General features: G+C 55.9%; 1 protein-coding gene across 1 annotated transcript in view; it reads left to right on the top strand.

Annotated features, from left to right (window-relative positions):
* LAMC3 (laminin subunit gamma 3) overlaps window positions 1-18,433 on the top strand; it is a 56,821-nt gene that overhangs the window by 2,131 nt on the left and 36,257 nt on the right. The window contains exons 2-3 of the mRNA XM_040632076.1: window positions 12,338-12,642; window positions 16,651-16,781. Coding sequence (XP_040488010.1) covers window positions 12,338-12,642; window positions 16,651-16,781 — 436 coding nt within the window. The remainder of the gene's footprint in view (window positions 1-12,337; window positions 12,643-16,650; window positions 16,782-18,433) is intronic.

Here is an 18,433-nt window from a genome sequence, read left to right on the forward strand (position 1 = left end):
TATGCTCAGGCACACGCTCATACACGGTCACTCACATACGTCTACTCGCACTTGTGTGCTCACCCCCACACATCTGCTCACATTCATGCTCAGCCATACACGTCTGTTCGCACTCATACACTCGCACACATCTACTCACACTTATGTGCTCGTCCGCACATGTCTAGTCACACTCACACACCTACTCACACTCGTGTGCTCACCCCCACACATCTGCTCACATTCGTGCTCAGCCATACGCGTCTGTTCGCACTCATACACTCGCACACATCTACTCACACTTATGTGCTCGTCCGCACATGTCTAGTCACACTCACACACCTACTCACACTCGTGTGCTCACCCACACACATCTGCTCACATTCGTGCTCAGCCATACGCGTCTGTTCGCACTCATAAACTCGCACACATCTACTCACACTTATGTGCTCGTCCGCACACGTCTAGTCACACTCACACACACACATCTACTCACACGCGTGTGCTCACCCCCACACATCTGCTTGCATTCATGCTCAGCCGTACACGTCTGTTCGCACTCATACACTCTCACACATCTACTCACACTTACGTGCTCGTCTGCATACGTCTAGTCACACTCACACACACCACTCACACTTATATGCTCACCCTCACACACACACATTCACTCACATATACTCATACTCACACACGTGCTCTCACACTCACATTTACTCACGTGCCCACAACCACACTTGTGTCCACACCCTCACCCTCACACATCTACTTATGCTCACACATATCTACTCACCCACATGCTCACTCACACACCTTCACTCATTCACACTCACACATTCACATACATCTACTCACACTCACACATACTCACTTGCACACTTAAACTCTCACACACTCGTATAGTCACACTCAACACACACACGCATGCACACACACACACACCCCTTACCCTGAGCCAGTGTTCTTTCAGTCACCTTGCGCGGCACCAGGCATATAGGAGGGGCTCTGGAATGTTCCTAGGAATGAAGAAAGGAAGCCTGAATGAATGGATGGCGGTGTCCCTTCCTCTGTCCTGTGCTTCTGGACCCGGCTCGGGATCTCGTTGGCCTGCTCTGGGAGACAGAGCAGAGTAGAAATCACAACACGAGCTTTGGACGCAGGCACAGCTCAGCCCCTCATTGGGCCAATGCTGCCACCTCTTTGTGCCCCCATGTCCTCCCCCATGAAATGGGGCTGAGACCGGCCACCTCCCCCGCGGTGGTGCAGGCTCCGTGAGCTCAGGTTGGCCACGTGCTTACAGGAACCGTGACAGTCCTTGTGTGTGGCCAAGGCCACTCTGCTGAGAACAGCTCAGGGCTGAGGTTCCCCTGGGGGTGGCCTCTATGCAAGGATTGGGAAACGCTTGCCGAGCTGGCTCCCAAAATCTGTCCTGACCCTGGGCCCTGTTTCCGCACTGGGCACGGCAGAGACCTGCAGCGGCCCCAGATTTAGCCCATTTGGGGTTCCGTTCAGCCTTGGTTTGCCCCATGCTGAGCTGTGGATTGCACAATACCGGAGGAAGGAGAGGTCTGGGCTTGTCAGGGTGTTCCCAGTGGAGGCCCCATCCTCTCCCCCTGGTCCTCAGGCCACTTCTGCCAGCTCCTAGCAGCTCTCCCACTCCTCGGGGCTCATGGGAGGGGAGAATGGGTGGCTGGCTCTGGTCTGCGGCCCCTGGAGGGAGTGGGGTAAGAGGCAGGGGAGGGAGGGGTGGCTGGTCAGCCCCGGGATGGAGGTCGCTGCTTTCCCAGCCCCCTGTGAGCTCGCAGACATCTGTTCCAAATCCCGGAGTCGCCAGGCTGAGCCTTCCTGTCTGGGATGAAAGGCAGCGTCAGGGTCTGGCTGTCCTCGCCCTCCACCGAGGCCCAGGGAAGGGGGCAGGCTGGGGGAGGTGCATGGCCATCAGGGGTGACACTACTCCGGGGGCTCCCACCAAGTGCTGAGAACCCCAGCCCAGCCTGAGGGCTTTTACAGGCAGGGAAACTGAGGCCCTGAAAGTAAAGTCAGCTGTCCAGGGTCACTCAGCCAGTACTTGGCAGGCCCTGGGGTCCCGCCCAGACAGCGCTGCCCTTGGGAATGAGAAGATGCCAGGTTAGGCTGGTCTGAGCCTTGGCTTTTGGTAAGGGTGGAGAGAACCTCCCTTCTTGTTTGAACACTTCCTTGGATTTCTGAGAATCTCCTGGAATAACAGGAAAACTCTCAAGTCTGCAAGCAGGCGAGCACTGAGCCCTGGAGAGGGGTAGTTGCAGGGGTAAGGCAGGTGGGCTCTTGCCTGCCCCCTCCCCAGGCTCAGGTCTGACTGCCATGTGCAGGCCTTCTCTGTGCCTTCGTCCAGCTGGCTGCCCGAAGCCTGAGCTGAGCCTCGGCCGTGCTGGCCTTGGGGTACGGCCTGCCAGGAGACGGGTCAAGCCCAGGATGACGTGCATGAGGATTTACGCTCTGGGAACACACATGGTTAGCCAGCCTCACTGATAAAAGACCAAAGGATGATTTGGCTCAAGGGGACAGCACAGGGCAGCCAGGAGGCTGGACGGCTGGAGCAAAGGGGACAGGGAGACTGGGGGGCCTGGTCTGGGTGGGGGCTGGACGTCAGGAGGACCCTGCCGGCCTCTGCGGAGCCCCGAAGCCAGCTGGGTCCCCTGAGCTTTGGCCGCATTGTGTCTTCCTGTCGAGTGGGCGGCCGTGTTTGCGTTGGCTGGGGCTGGGGGGCCGAGTCCTCCTTCCTTCTCCCTGGAGGGTCTGGCGGGAACGCTGGGCTCTACTCAGATCAAGGGTCAAGGCAGCAGCCTTGGTTTGCGTCCACCCACAGAAGCAGTCGCCGCACAGCCCCTGGGCCCAGCTGGTCCTGTCCGCCTCACCCTTGTCTGGGCTGCTCAGGATTGACCCAGGATTTGCAGGAGCGAGAAGTCCCAAAGCTCAGTAGAGTGCCTGCTGTGTGCTAGGCCCTGTGACAGGCCCTTGGGATGCAACCGTGGACAAGCCACTGTCTGCCCCTCTCAGCTTAGAGGCGCCCTCCTCCAGGCAGCCCCCCGCCCTTACCCCTTCACAGCGGGTCGTGCTGCACTGGGGTTTCGGTTTGTCTGTGTCGATCCTAGCTCTGAGATGCAGAGGAATGCCTGTTTGCACAGCTGTACCACGGCGCTCAGCCCAGGCCCCCTGCGCAGGGGTGCTTGCTAAACGTTGGTCGCGTGAATGATGGGACAGCAGCTAGCATTTAGCCGAGTACATGCCGTGTGCGTAGACCGTTCCACGTGCTTTGCAGGCATTTACTCCTCAAGCCCTGTTATTACACCTGTTTTGCAAAGCAATAAAAAAAGGAAAGGAAGATGAGGCCCTGCCTTCAAGTCACTTGTCCAATGCCCCCCCCCCCCCGTTAGGTATTTTGCCCAAGGCCAGGTAAATGGAGCCGGACTTGAACCTCAGCGCATCCCAGCCACACCCACACCGTATCCTGCACTGGGAACAGGGGAGCGAGCGCACGAGTGCAGGCGCCGTGACTTCCCAGCCTTCCAGATACAGCCCAGACTCCTGAGCTGTGCGTTCACGAGGGCCTCAGCCCTCCTCCTGGCCCTGCCCTGCTCCAGCCTCCCCCCTCCAGCCACTTCACCCCTGCCTTCCCCTGCTCTCCGTCATCCCCATGCCAGCCCCGCCACCACAAGGGCTCCTGTTGGAACCCTGGTCAACATTCGGGACTCCCCCTGCTCTTCTCGCCCGGTCTCCCACCTGAGCCCTTGACCAGGTCATTGGAACACCCAGCTGAATGTCAGCCAGGGGTCGTCACACAGGCCTGAAACCTGGGGTCCGAAAGTCAAGGCGCCCACGTTCCCAGCAGCACTATTCACAGTAGCCAGAGTGGAAGCAACCCGTGTCCGCGAAGCGACGAACGGCTACGCGAAACGTGGCCCAGGCCCATGACGGAGTGTTGTTCAGCCTGGGACAGGAGAGAGGTTCTGACACCTGAGGCAGCGTGGGTGAACCCGGAGGGCGTCACGCTGAGAAGGGCAAGTGCTGGGTGCTTTCGCTTCTAGGAGACCCCGAGAAGAGCCTGGTTCTTAGAGATGGGAAGTAGAATGGTGGGTGCCCGGGTCGGGAGGGGGAAGTTGTTCCCGGGGTGAGGACTCTCATTTGGGAAGACGAACAGAATTCTGGAGGTGGTTGGGGGTGAGGGCGCACAGCAGTGTGAGTGTACTTACTCTCCGTGAACTGTGTGCTTGAAAGAGTTAAGATGGGAGCACCTGGCTGGCTTTGTCAGAAGAGCATGTGACTCTTTTTTTTTTTTTTTAAGATTTTATTTATTTATTCAACAGAGATAGAGACAGCCAGCGAGAGAGGGAACACAAGCAGGGGGAGTGGGAGAGGAAGAAGCAGGCTCCCAGCGGAGGAGCCTGATGTGGGGCTCGATCCCAGAACGCCGGGATCACGCCCTGAGCCGAAGGCAGGCGCTTAACCGCTGTGCCACCCAGGTGCCCCAGAAGAGCATGTGACTCTTGATCTTGGGGTTGTGAGTTCGATCCCCACCTTGGGTGTAGAGATAACTTAAAAAAAACTAGGGGCTCCTGGGTGGCTCAGTTGGTTAAGCATCCAGCTCTTGATTTTGGCTCAGGTCATGATCTTGGCTTAGGTCACGATCTTACGGTCGTGAGATCGAGCCCAGCGTTGGGCTCTGCACTGGGCATGGAGCCTGTGTATGATTCTCCCTCTCCCTCTGCCCCTCCCCCCAATCACTCTCATGCACTCTCTCTCTTTCTCAAAAAAAAAAAAAGTTAAGATGGCAAATTTTATGTGTATTTAAAAGTAGAAAGGAAAGGCATCGTCCTCCCATCTTTCCATGCACCAGAGCAAGAAACTTGGGTGTCAGCTGTGTTTCTTCCCTCCTTTGACCTCAGCATTCACCAGATGACTAGATTGTTCTCTGGAATATCCTTCATGTTTCCCCTCCTCTTCATCATTTTCACTCAGTCCCTCATCTATTCCTTGATTCATTGCAGTGGCCTTGAATGCCCTGCCGCCTCTCTTTGCAAACGTGTAGTTTGCACATTTCAGTCACCTCTCAGATCAGACCTCAGAATCCTTCTTAACACAAAGCCCTAGGCAATAATCAATCAGCAACGGAAACTGGTTGCTCTTCCCAGGTTAGACAACATGCTTGACAATCTTGATCCATATTTAGGGTATAGACTCTTTTTTTTTTTTAAGATTTTATTTATTTATTTGACAGAGAGAGACAGCCAGTGAAAGAGGGAACACAAGCAGGGGGAGTGGGAGAGGAAGAAGCAGGCTCCCAGAAGAGGAGCCTGATGTGGGGCTCGATCCCAGAATGCTGGGATCACGCCCTGAGCCAAAGGCAGACGCTTAACGACTGTGCCACCCAGGCACCCCTAGGGTGTAGACTCTTGGTCCAAAGACTAGAGAACTGTGACAGGCCCAGCCCTCAGTCAGCTGGGCTCTCATGGTGTCTGTCATTGTGCTCATGGGGATTCCCTAGCTCCTCACAGGACTCACTGTGCCCCGGACTGCCAAGAGCTGGGGTGAGAGAGGAAGACAGGAATAGTGAATGACCATGATAAGGCCAAGTGATTCCCCCATAGGCTGGGAGCAGCTCTCCCCACCTGGTTCTCATGCCCGCAGTGGGCAGGGCAGCTTCGCCCACACATTCCCAGCTCAGCTCCCCACCCTGCCCCCTCCGGCCCCACCCCCGGGCCACTGCTTCCCAGATGGCTCCAATTAAAGAGCTTTGTTTTGTTTCCACTTTCCCAAAATAAGCCTCTCTGTTCCGAGCTCATTCTGCTTGGTCAGTGCCGGATGTGGGCCGGCTTGGTTTTATGACTGCCCTGGTGTCATTCCTGATGGGCTTTATGTCCCAGCTGGCTGGAGAGGCCATGCTTGGTGCTCTTGGTGCTGGTTTACGTGGCCTCTGCAGTCTTCATGGGTACCAGCACCCGTTCCTGGGCAGCCCCTTGTCTCTGGGAACCCACAGATTCTTTAACAGAGGGTAGCCTAGCTCAGGCCAGTGACTTTGGGGGCAGACAAGCCTGCAGTCAAGCAGAGACCCAGCTGTTTTCTGCATGATGTTGAGCCTTTCTCCTGCCTAAACCTCAGGCTCAGTGATGGACCTGTTTGGGGATCTTAGCCTTATAGTATGAGAAAAGGACTTAGCATGGTCCCTGGCACATAGTAGTTGCTCACTAAATCCTGGCTGCTGTAAAACAGACGCATTCAGGGGTCGTGGCTTGCAATATCAGTGGCATTGTCAGACCTGCCTGTCTCAACTCGCTCACTGGATTATAAACACCTTGAAGGTACAGATCATGCTTCATCTTTAATCGTTCATATGGCAAGCATTTATTGAGCACCTCCTGTGTGCCGGGCCCTGTGGTCAGCTTTAAGGAGTCCCATGCCCTGTCCCAAGAGGGTCACAGACTAGTGGGAGAGATGGGCAGGTCTTTCCAGAAGTAGATGAAGAAGCCCAGGGAGGCTGGGGGACCACTGACGGGGCACCCAAACCCACAGCTCTAGGGGTGAGTAATTGTCACCTAGGAAAGGTGGGAAGAAGGGCATTCTACACTAGGCTGAGGCTGGCCAGAGGGATGAGCAGGGATGCATGGGAGCCAGCCAGGTGAGGAGCACAGGGAACAGCAATCAGGCAGAGGGAACAGCATATTGGGCTGCTAAGAGGTAGTGTCCTCTCAGTTAAGAACTGGGGATGACATTTTGGCCCAGTTTTCCTGACAGGAACACACCTATCTTAATCAACCTGAAGCCTCGTCATCCCCTGGAGCTTGCAAGCGTATGCGTTGAGGCTGCAAATTTAATTCTTGTCACTGTTCAGAAGATCTTGGAGCCGCTTCCTTCCCCAGCCTTTGGGTTGCCTTCGGCAGAAACCTTTTCATCACAAAGCTAGGATTAAGTTGTTTTCTTGGCCCTTCTAATTAACTCTTGTAACAGAAAGTCCCTGCCGGGTCTCTGTGATGTTGTCGTGTCTTCTCTCACCTCCTGGCTTGGCAAGGAAGAGGAAAAGCCGTGATGTTTCCTAGCGCGTGATGTTGCTTCTTTGCATGAAATCCCAGTGACTGCCGTTTTCCGATCACGCTTCTAGCTGCCAGCTACCTTTTAAGTGGCTCCAAGCTCCCCTCCCGCGAGGTGTCTGGCTGCTGGATGTTTACGGAGGAGTCTGGGCTGTGGGACCCACAGCAGTGTCCACCCAGTGTGCTCTCGTGAACGCACATCTGGGGTAAGCCCCTGCCCGGTTCTGAAGCCCGGACCTCGGAACAGAAGCAGCCACTGGGCTGCCCCCAGACACCGACTCAGGTTCCAACACATGCTTTCTTTTCGGGGGCCTGGCATTCCAGTGCCAAGCTGTGCTGCAACGGAACTTTGAAAAACATTTGAAACACAACATGGCAAGGCGGTTGCTTTTCAGAAAAAATTTTTTAATGTGTTTTCTCCAGTTTTTAAATTAGAACAAGCTTCGTGAGAGAAAATTAGGAAAACGTAGAACAGTTGAAAAGGAGGCAGTGTCACTCACAGCCCTCCGCCCAGACTCGTTTGATGTCTCCCTTTTCTGCCTCTTCTTTGGGAGTTTTTAAATTATAATCTGATGATTCTGAACATACGATCTCGTGTCTTTCTACCCAGCATTTTGGCTGAAGCTTTGCCCGTGTGCAACAAGCTCACTGCCGGCTGTCTCTATGGCTCTGGTCACCCCGCGAATTTACATCCTCCCGTTTACTGGACCCCGATGGTTCCCATTTTTCTCCTGTTCTAAAAAACACCCGGATGCACATTTTCACACACGTAGGCTCCTTTCCTTGTTTGAATTCCCAGAAGCGGGATGATTTTCCCAAAGGCAAGGGATACTCCCATGGCCCTTCGTCCGTGCCACCAAATGGCCTTCCCAAGGGGCCGATACACATAGGTAGGGTCCCCAGTTTTTCTTTTATTGCATGAAATACACACAACGTAAAACTTAACCATCTCAACCGTTTGTATTGCTGTGTGCCCATCACCACCATCTACCCGCAGGACGTTTCCCTCTTAAACTGAAACTCTGTTCCTATTAAACACTGACTCCCCGTCCCCTCCCTCAGCCCCCAGCCCCTGCCACTCCCCTCCCCGTCCCTGTGAGCTCCCCGACTCTAGGGACCTTATGTTAGTGGAATCATAGTATTTGTCCTTTGGTGACTGGCTTAGTTCACTCCGCATAATGTCCCCGCATAATGTTGTAACGTGTGTCCGGATTTCCTTTTTCAGGGCTGAGTACTATTCTGTGGTGTGGCTAGACCACAGTTTGTCCATCATCATGGCCACGTGGGTGTTCTTCTCACCTTCTGTCTGCTGTGAGCACGGGTGGACAGATAGCTGTGCGAAGTCGTGCTGTCAGTTCTTTGTGGTATATACCCAAATTGCGGGACTGTAGGCTCCTTCCGTTTTTGACTTCTTGAGGACATGCCAAACGTTTTCATAGCAAATGAACCGTTTTACAATCCCACAAACCGTGCACAAGGTTTCGTTTCCATTTCTCCACAACCTCACCAGCACTTGTTAATAGGTGGTTTTTGCCTCGAATCATGGCCAGCCTCATGCATATGCGATCCAATCTTTGAATGCAGGTAAAATAGCTTTGTGGAGATAGAACTCACCATACAGTCCACCCCTATATTTTTTAAGATTTTATTTATTTAAGAGAGAGAGAGAGCGGGCATGAGCAGGGGGATAGAGAGGGAGAAGCAGACTCCCTGCTGGGCAGGGAGCCCAATGCAGGGCTTGAGCCCAGGACTCCGAGATCACGACCTGAGCCAAAGGCAGACGCTTAACCGACTGAGCCACCCAGGCGCACCCCCCCCCCGCCATCCACCCATTTAAAGTCTAAGTGGGTTTTAGTCGGTTTATAGAGTTGTGTACGCATCCCCACTGTTGCCTTTGGGACATTTCATCACCCCCAAAAGAAACCCTGCACCCCTTAGCAGTGGCCCTCCGTCTCCACTCATCCCCCAGACCCTGACAACCGCTGTCTATTCTCTGTCTTTATGGGTGCGCCGACTCACGACATCCAGGATAAGTGGAGTCATACGATGTGTAGTCTTTTGTGATTAGCCTCTTTCATTTACGATAGTGTTTTCGAGGCGTATCCACATGGTAGCATATATCAGAATATCCTTTTTTATTGCCGAATACTATCTCAGTATGTGACGTACCACGTTTTATTGATTCATGGGTCAGTTGGCAAACATTTGAGTTGTTTCCGCTCTTTGGTTATTACGCGCAATGCTGCCGTGAACATCTGTGTGCGTTTGCGTAGACACGTGTTTCCCCTTCACTGGGGCACGGGGTCGAGGCTGGGGCTGCTGGGTCACACGGTATTCCGTGTCGACCTTTGGAGGAACCACCGGGCTGTTCCCCAGCGGCCGCGCCATCTCGCATTCCCAACAGCAAGGTAGGAGGGCCCCGATTTCTCCGCGTCCCTGACAGCACTTGTTTTCATCTGTCTCTTTGGTTGTATCCAGCTTAGGGGAGAGAAGTGGTGGCCCCTGTGGTTTTGATTTGCATTTCCCTGCTGGCTAATGATGTTGGGCGTCTTCTCATGTGCTTATTGGCCGGTTGCGTGTCGTCTTTGGAGAGATACCTGTTTAGATCCTTTGTCCATTTTTTAATTGGGTTATTTGTCTTTTTTGTTATTAAGTTGTAAGAATTGTTTATATATTCTCGGTAAATCGCTTCTCAGTTATAAATATGCAAATATCTTCTCTCATCATGTGGGTTTTTGTTTTCTCAATAGTGTCTTTTTTTTTTAATTTTTTTTTAAGATTTTATTTATTTATTTGACAGAGAGAGAGACAGCTAGCGAGAGAGGGAACACAGGCAGGGGGCGTGGGAGAGGAAGAAGCAGGCTCCCAGCGGAGGAGCCTGATGTGGGGCTCGATCCCAGGACTCCAGGATCACGCCCTGAGCCGAAGGCAGACGCTTAATGACTGAGCCACCCAGGCGCCCCAATAGTGTCTTTATTTTTTTTGTTGTTAAAGATTTTATTTATTTATTTGAAAGCGAGAGAGAGAGAGAGCGCACAAGCCGGGTAAGGGGCAGAGGGAGAAGCAGACTCCCTGCTGACCAGGGAGCTCGATCGGGACTCCATCCCAGGACTCTGGGATCATGACCTGGGCTGAAGGCAGATGCTTAACTGACTGAGCCACCCAGGTGCCCCATCAACAGTGTTTTTAGAAACACAGACATTTTTTATTTCGATGAGGTCCAGCGTGTCCATTTTTGCTTCTGTCACTTGTGCCTTTGGGGTCACAGCTAAGAAGACTTTGCCCAGCCCAGGTCACAAAGATCTGCTCCTGTGTTTTCTCCTGAGTTTTGTAGTTTTAGCGCTTAAATAGGACCAAAATGTTTAAACAGAGGACTGTAGTGATGTCTCCTGGGTGGGTAAGGAAGACTGGGGACAGGGACAGAGGTGCGGCAGGGCGAGGCAGGCCTCCAGGGGTATTTGGGCACAGGGACAGAAGTGCGGCAGGCAGGGCAGGCCTCCGGGGGCATCTGGGCCCTGGGCAGAGAGAAAAAAGCAGATGCAGGAAAGGGGAGGGACTCGTGCTGCTCTGGGGATGAGAGGCTTCCGGCCACGGTAGGCCCTGTGGTCCCTTGTTGACCTCTTCATACGCGTGTAGACGCTCATGGGTACCTGCCAGGTGTCAGGCACTTTGCGAGGCGCTGGTGGGACAAAGTATAAAAAGGAAAGGCCAAGTGCTGGCCTTGAGCTCCGTCCAGTGAGGGATGCAGATCGATGAGCAGAAGGTTGTCTGCTGATGAGGGGAGTGGGGAGACGCGGAGCGTAGGACGCTCAGTGCGATGCCCGTGTACTGTGCTGTGCCCAGGAGGCCCCGTCTCTAGCTGGGGGAGGACGTGCCAGTGGGGGGACGCTATGGAGGAGAGCTGGGTGAGGAGGGGCACCCATGTGGAGCGTATAGGACCGTGAGGAGCGGGTGGGGATGTCCAGGGAAGTCACCTTCTAAGTCGGCCCTTGATTTCCTGCTTGTTTTACAGACAGGCACGCCCTGGGTTTAGAGGGGCCGATGCTCAGTGAACTGTGGAGGCCACTCCCCATCTCCCCCTACCACTCACCCAGCCCCTCCACCCCAGAAACAGCCACCCTCCCTCTCCCAGCTAGTCCTCTTCTGTTGCTCCCGATCCCCCAGCACGATCCCCCAGCACGACTTCATTCCTCTGTTCTCAGGCACTGCTCGTGGACAACCCCTGACGGCCGGTGAGGACGCAGGGACAGACTTTCCTCCCTGCCCGCTCTGCTCCCACCCACAGCCCTCCTGCCCATCCCGACCTCCAGCACAGCCCGGAGTCCTTGTGGGGGATCTGGGTCATTGTTGTGGGGACTCCCAGGATGTGATGGGGGGAGCTGGGCAGAGAGGAGGGCAGGGCGGACCGAAGCTGGAAGCTCCCCCTTCTTGGTGTCAGCAGTGTGGGAGAGGGGGCAGGGCTGAAGCGGATGGAGGAGGAGGCACTGGGGGAGGGGATGAACAGGGGGCTCTGAGGAGCAGCCCAGGAGCGTGACCCAGGAGGGTGGGCTGCACAGAGGCCTGGGGGGATGGCCAGTGGCCCGGGAATTCAGGCCCCCCGGCTGTGGCCATGGAGGGCTATGGGTGAGGGGGCTTTGTAAGAGCACTTTCCATAGAGTAGCCCGGAGAAGCTGAATTGCAATGGACTGAGGGCCAAGTTGGAAGGTGAGGCTGTGGGGCCAAGCAGACGTAGACTTCTCTTGAGAAATTTGGACCAAGAGAGAAGTTAAAGGGACACCAGAAGAATCGAGAGTCCTGGGAGGGTTGCATTAGGGTTCGGGGGAGTTGGAACGGGGCGTTCCAGACTCCAAGGGTCTGAAATCACTGGGGAGGAATGAGCCTAAAGACGCGGGTGGAACGGTTGGCTTTGCTGGAGTGTAGTAAAAGAAATAACTTTCTAATGGTAAAGCGGCCTTCCTCAGGATGTGGCAACATCCCGTTGCTAGAGATATTTGAGCAAAAAGGGTTGGAGGCCTGTCAGGGGTGTTACCATTCAGATCCTGTGCAGGAAGGCAAGTTGGCCTAGGTGAGGGATGGCAGGCGTCTAGGAAGCATAGCAGTGTTCACTTTCCATCCAGTTCCAGCGCCCCTGGACAGGCATCACTAAGCGATCATGGCACACCGAGCACAGCGCTCCAGACAGCCTCTAATGACCCACCCGAGATAGTTCACACCGCGTTGCCCCTCGACTCTCCCTGCCCCAGGACTCTGACCCCCCCTTCCCTGCCGTAAAATGGGTCCATGTCTTCCTGCCGCAGGGAAGGCTTACGAGATCACCTACGTGAGGCTGAAATTCCACACCAGCCGCCCCGAGAGCTTTGCCATCTACAAGCGCACCCAGGCCAGCGGCCCGTGGGAGCCCTACCAGTACTACAGTGCCTCCTGCCAGAAGACCTACGGCAGGCCCGAGGGCCAGTACCTGCGCCCTGGCGAGGACGAGCGCGTGGCCTTCTGCACCTCTGAGTTCAGCGACATCTCCCCGCTGAGTGGCGGTAACGTGGCCTTCTCCACGCTGGAGGGCCGGCCCAGCGCTTACAACTTCGAGGAGAGCCCCGTGTTGCAGGTCAGAGGGGAGCCGGGCCTGGCGAGTCGGGACTGGGCTGCAGGGGGGGATCCCTGGGCCTGGGGGAGCACAGGAAAGTCACGAATGGAAGGACACAGGGGGTCCTATGGGATCCCACGGTTTTCAGATCTTAAACAACAGAGGCCTTTGTGGTGTCTATGCGTGTTGTGGACTCCGCCACTGAGATACATGGAGGAGGACCTGCTCAGCCAAGCAGAAGTGTCCCTTCCCCTGCCTGCTGTGGCAGAGCCCTGTGGCTCCCGGGAGCCCTTCCTTATGTGGCGGGGGACACTGAGGCCTGGACTGGTGAAGGGGTTTGCCAGGGGCATGCATGAGTTGGTGGAAGGGCCCGGACCAGAACCTGAGTGTCCTGACTCCTCACTTGTGCTCTTTCTAGAACCTTCTAGAGCACTCTCCCGAGGGCCTTGCTTCCTTCCTCTGTGAACTGATACCATTGCCTGCCCCGTGTGTCCCCGGGGGCTTTATGAGGATAAAATGAGAAATGTGAAAAGAACATGAGTTTGGGAATCGTAGAGTCCTGGTTCCGTGCTGTAAGGTGGTGCTCTCCAGAATATTCTACAGTGCAGAAGTCATCTCTAGCTGCGTCGTCCAGGATGGTAGCCACTAACCACATGTCTGTAGAACCCTAGAAATGAGACTAGCGTGACCGAGGAATTGAAGTTATTTTATTATTATTTTTTTAAGAGTTTATTTATTTGAAAGAGAACAGGAGCAGGAGAGGGGGCAGCAGAGGAAAAAGGAGAAGCAGACTCCCCACTGAGCAGGGAGCCTGATGTGGGGCTCAATCCCAGGACCCTGAGATCATGACCAGAACTGAAGACAGATGCTTAACCGACTGAGCCACCCAGGTGCCCCTTAAGTCTTATTTTAATGAATTTTGATTAGAATTGCCTGGTGTGGACAGGCAACTGTGAAGCGGCTGACACCGTGCTTGGCACGTAAGAGGTACCCAATCACACTTTGAAGGGAAGAGCTCCCAGTGGCTCAAGGAGAGGCCCGTAGCCATGTCCGTTCACACGTCCCGCTGTCCAGCCCACCGGGGTCTGCTCAGGTTCGTGGCCTTACCAGTATTGGTCCCCACGCATGGCCACATTCCTGAGTGTCAGTGACCTTTCACCTACAGACGTGGAGCTCTGCTGGATGTTTCTGAGCGCTGGTCAACCCTCTAGTCCAGGTCCCTGGGTCTCCTGTGCCGAGAAAGTCTGCCCTGCCTTCTCTCGACAGGCTCAGAACATTCCCTTTGCTGGTCAGAGATAAACAGGGCGCGAGGGGTAGAATTCCTGTTTCTCTCTAAAAGGAACACTTAGGCCCAGGAGGAATTATGTCCCTGCTCGGGCTGCCCAGCACAGGAGCACGTGGAATCAGGTGGTTTGGGGTCCCCAAGACCACCCTGAGGTTCAGTGATGGTCTTGAGGGACTCACAGAACTCAAGACAGCCGTGAAAACCCCAGCGACAAGAGGTGCCCGGAGCCGGGTCCAGGAAGGACCAGGTGTGGGGCTTCCCGTCGTCCTCTCCCAGTAGAGTCGTGGGAACGGCATTTATTTCTCCCACCAACCATGTGACGGTATGGAGGGTACTGTCAACCAGGGAGGTTCGCCTCTGCCTAGGAGTCGGTCACATAGACGGCCGGTCTAGGTCACATTGCTGACCTTAACCTTCCGCTCCCGCAGAGGGCAAGCTGATCCTATGCGGCCCAAGGCACCCGTATAAACCAGTTGTTAGCATAGACTGTCTGGAGAGGCCCAAGACCACGGGCGAGCAAAGACACTCTTATCAAACAGGGCACTCCAAGGACTTAGAAGCGACCTCCCAGGAGCGGGGGGACAAAGGCCAGGCCTCTCTTTGGGCAAGGCTAATCCTTTAAGATACAGGATCACATTTCCAGATGCCCAGGTCCTCTTTGTCTCATTAAAAATGTTCGCATGTCATCATCGTGATTCTGTTTAAAATGACAATTTCTTCTCCACGGGGCTCCAAGCTCTGTAGATTACCAATTATTAGCCAAGGTCATCAGAAGACAAGCAGAGGGTTGGGCCCCCTGTTCCTGTGTCTGAGCCATCACCCCGGGGCAGAGGCTCAGGCTGAGACCCTTCCATGACTTGTTGTCTCCTATGTGCTGGGCGTTGTCCCGACAGAGAAACAACGTCTTCAGAAATGCTCCCCCCACCCAGCCCCCTGCTCCCAGGTGGAACCCAAGGTCAGAGAAGGATGACAAAAGACAAACCCACCTTGCCCTTCTGTCCTTCCTTCTGGGCACATCTGGGACGGTGGCTTCCTCTGAGGACTTGGAGCATTTTGGGTGGGAAGTAATGAAGGGTGTGTCCGCGTGCTGCGGGGTCTTGGGTCCCTCTGTTCCCCATGAGGGGCCAGGGACCCTGGGGAGAAGGCCGGCTTGCCACGGCAGAATCGGGCCACCAGACCCGAGTGGCCACCTGAGCGTCTCCTCTGCGGGGTGCTGGCTGAAGCACAAGCTCCCCGCCCCCTGCCTCGTAATGCCACATCCTGGACCCCAGAGTCTGGCCGAAATCTGCCTGAGAGCCCACTCGTGGTTTTGGCTGGGGCCATTATAAGCTGCAAAAGCCCATTGTACCTTGGGGCTCCGGGTTGCCCTGAAATGACCTTTAAGGCATCAGGAGGAGTCCCATACGATTCGGGCCGAGGGAACAAATTCCCCTCTCTCTCCCAGCCCACAGCCCCATGCATGCTGGGCTCCCCCGTCCCAGGCACTAGCTCTCTGCTCCAGGGACCCGGCAGCATCAGCACGGCCTGGGCATTTGCTAGAAAGGCAGAGCCTCAGGCCCTGCCCCTGACCTCTGCCTCAGAGGCTGTGTTTTAACCAGATCCCTGAAGGCACACTGACATTTGCGAGGCATTTTGCTTTGAGGAGTGACGGGCACTTTCAAACTCGGCTCGGTGCTAAGGCTCCCACTTAAGTTTTTCTGGTACCGGCCCCTTCCTCCCCAGCAGAAACCTCCTTGAGCAGAGGCCCCGGGTCCCAGGCAGTGGGCTGGCGAGCTACTGAGCTCAGAGGGAGCCACAGAGACCCGCTGGCTTACGTTTCATGCTGGGACCCGAAGACAGACTTTGCCAGAAGTTCGTTTCTGCCCTGATGGGCCTGATTGCTAAACCAGGAGCTCCTGGGCTGAATTAAAACGCTGATTAAAATTCAGCTGGAGCTGCCTCTGTGTACCTCTGATTATAACAGCAGGCGGATGAAAATGTCAGCCTTCACGTGGGCTCTCCCCTCCTTCCCCGCCGCGCTCTTCCAGGGGGAGGTGTCATTCAGCCATCAGCAAGTATTTACTGAGCGCCTGCTACGTGCCAGGCAGAGCCTGGGGGCTGGGGATGCCGTGAGAACAAGGGGCCCCAAATCCCTACTCTTGTAGGGACAGGTGTCACCTGGGGCAGGGGACTGGCTGTGGGAGCCTAAGCGTGTGGGAAGCCTGGAAGCTAGGACCTGCCCCGCATCAGGCCCAGCTGAGTGGGGGAGAAGGGCACTGGGACATGTCCTCCCTCCGCTAATCTCTAGGATGTGGGCGCAGAAGCCGCTGGGAGAAGTTAAGTGACCTGCGTGACAAGTGATAGGTTGGGCTGCTTCGGCCCTGCGTCCCAGCACCTCGGCCACTTACTGGGCGTGACCCTACCCCACGCCCCACTGCTGCCATTGGCCATCCTCCTCCAAACACCCTTGTGGGGTTGGCACAGTTCCTTGTCCCATTTTACAGATGGGGAAGGGGACCCTCCGAGACGTTGAGTAACTCCCCAAAGTTGCACAGCCTATAAGCGGCCTGGCCCCCAGACGGGCATGATCCCAAAGCACAGGCTCCTTATTTCTGCACCGTTTTTGGGATTTGTCTAAGCAAGGTTTGTCCCTGGGGCCCAGGAGACCCCCAGCGCAGCCAGCTGGACCTTCAAGCAGAGCAGGGTGAGAGCAAATACTCAGGAGCCTGCTGATGCCTTCCCTCCTCTGTCCCCCCCCCCCCCAGGAGTGGGTCACCAGCACCGAGCTCCTCATCTCCCTGGACCGGCTCAACACGTTTGGGGACGACATCTTCAAGGACCCCAAGGTGCTGCAGTCCTACTACTATGCCGTGTCCGACCTCTCTGTGGGTGGCAGGTAGGTGGGAGGCAGGACGGTGGGGCCGGGGACCCCAGGACCCTGAGCGGTGGGCAGAAAGAAGGCGGCCGCCATGTGGGGGTCAGCCAGTGGCTGCTGTGGCAGGTGAAGGAGCCATTTCAGAATTCTCAGGGTCGGGGGGGACAGGATCCTGGTGCCCTGGGCCCGGCGTTCAAGGCCTTCATGGCCCAGCCCCATCCCAGCTCCTGCATTTCCTGCATCAGCTGTTTCCACCACCGTGCGCGGGACCGGTGAGACCTTCACGCCTCTGATCCCTCCACCTGGGGGTCCCTGCCCCTTCGCTTTTGTCCTCCCTCCCTGCATTCCTTCCTTCCTTCCTTCTTCCTTCCTTCTTCCTTCCCCTCCTCCTTTCCATCTTCCCTTCCTCCCTTCCTCATCCTTCCTTCCTTCCCTTCTGTTCCTTTCCCTTCCCCCCTTCCTCCTTTTTCTTTCCAAGGCAAGCTGGTTAGGGATGACACGGGCAGGTGCAGGGCTTGAAGCTTACAAAGCTTTACTCCTGTCATCACTCCTGGTTTTACAAACCACGAAGCCCATCCACCCCGTTCCTGCCTCAGTCTCCTGCTAACCTTGGGCATGGTCAGGCTTCATGGGGACCCAAACGTTTTTAATAAGACTTTGAGGCACCTCCGTGCAGACGAACAGCTCAGGCCACTCCAGAGCCCTACGGCCGACTACTTGGAAGGGGCCCCAAGTGAGCAGGGGCTGCGTTTTTGGCCCCCTCTCTCCTGTGGGAAGTGCTGGGCTCTGCTGTCTGGACCCCTGGTGCTGGCTGCACGTCTCTGCTCTCTGGGAAGCCGGGGCTGCCCTAAGGGCAAAGGCCTTGTCTTCCTCAACATCCCCAGCCTGTCTCCCGCGTGGCCGCCAGTACTGGGCACGCGTGGCGGGCTGTGGAACCAGGGCAGGCACACACGGTGTCGTCAGCAGGAACGCTTGGGGGCTTCCTTCTTGGAAAAGAAAGAGGAAGACAGAGGTGTTCCCGCCCCAACCTCAAGGGGGTGGTAGACAGTAATCAGATTACTCTCCAAGGAACATGTCCGCGCACCCCAGAGTAACGAGGATGGGGGCCAGGGCAGGGTACTCCGGCGGTCAGGGAGACTGCTCTGCAGACGGGGGGCCCAGCCAAGGTGGGAGGAGGCCAGCATCCGGGGCAGAAGGGCCCATGTGTGCCGCGTCCGGAGACAAGGCTGGAAGATGGACCGAGTTCATTCATGTCCCACAGGCAGTGGGAAGCCGTGGAAGGATTTGGCCAGGGTAGTCACAGGGTTTGAAAAGGCCCCAACCCCCTGACATCACATGTGGAAGGATAGAAGGGGAGAGAAGACAGAGAACGTTAGGAAAGTGGCCGTGGAAGCGGGTGGTAGGGCAGAGAGAAGCTTGCGGGTCTGCAGGCTGTCTGGGATGGGAAGTCAGCTTGCTGTGGGGGTGATGGCCTGTGTGGGTGGGAAGCAAGGAGCTTCTGGAACGCGGGGACACTTGGGTGGCGTTCAGAGAGGTGGAGAAGTGCAGAAAGGGAACGCAGGGCCCAGCTGCCTGCGCTCGCAGTGTCTGCCCCCTCCGGGGCACGCTGGGGCTGGGAGTGAAGGAGAGGTGGGGTGTCTATGAGGGCCCCTCTGCGCCTCTTCCCCTGCCAC

Source organism: Ursus maritimus, unplaced genomic scaffold, assembly GCF_017311325.1.
Source record: "Ursus maritimus isolate PB19 unplaced genomic scaffold, ASM1731132v1 scaffold_17, whole genome shotgun sequence".
Taxonomy (NCBI): Eukaryota; Metazoa; Chordata; class Mammalia; order Carnivora; family Ursidae; genus Ursus; species Ursus maritimus.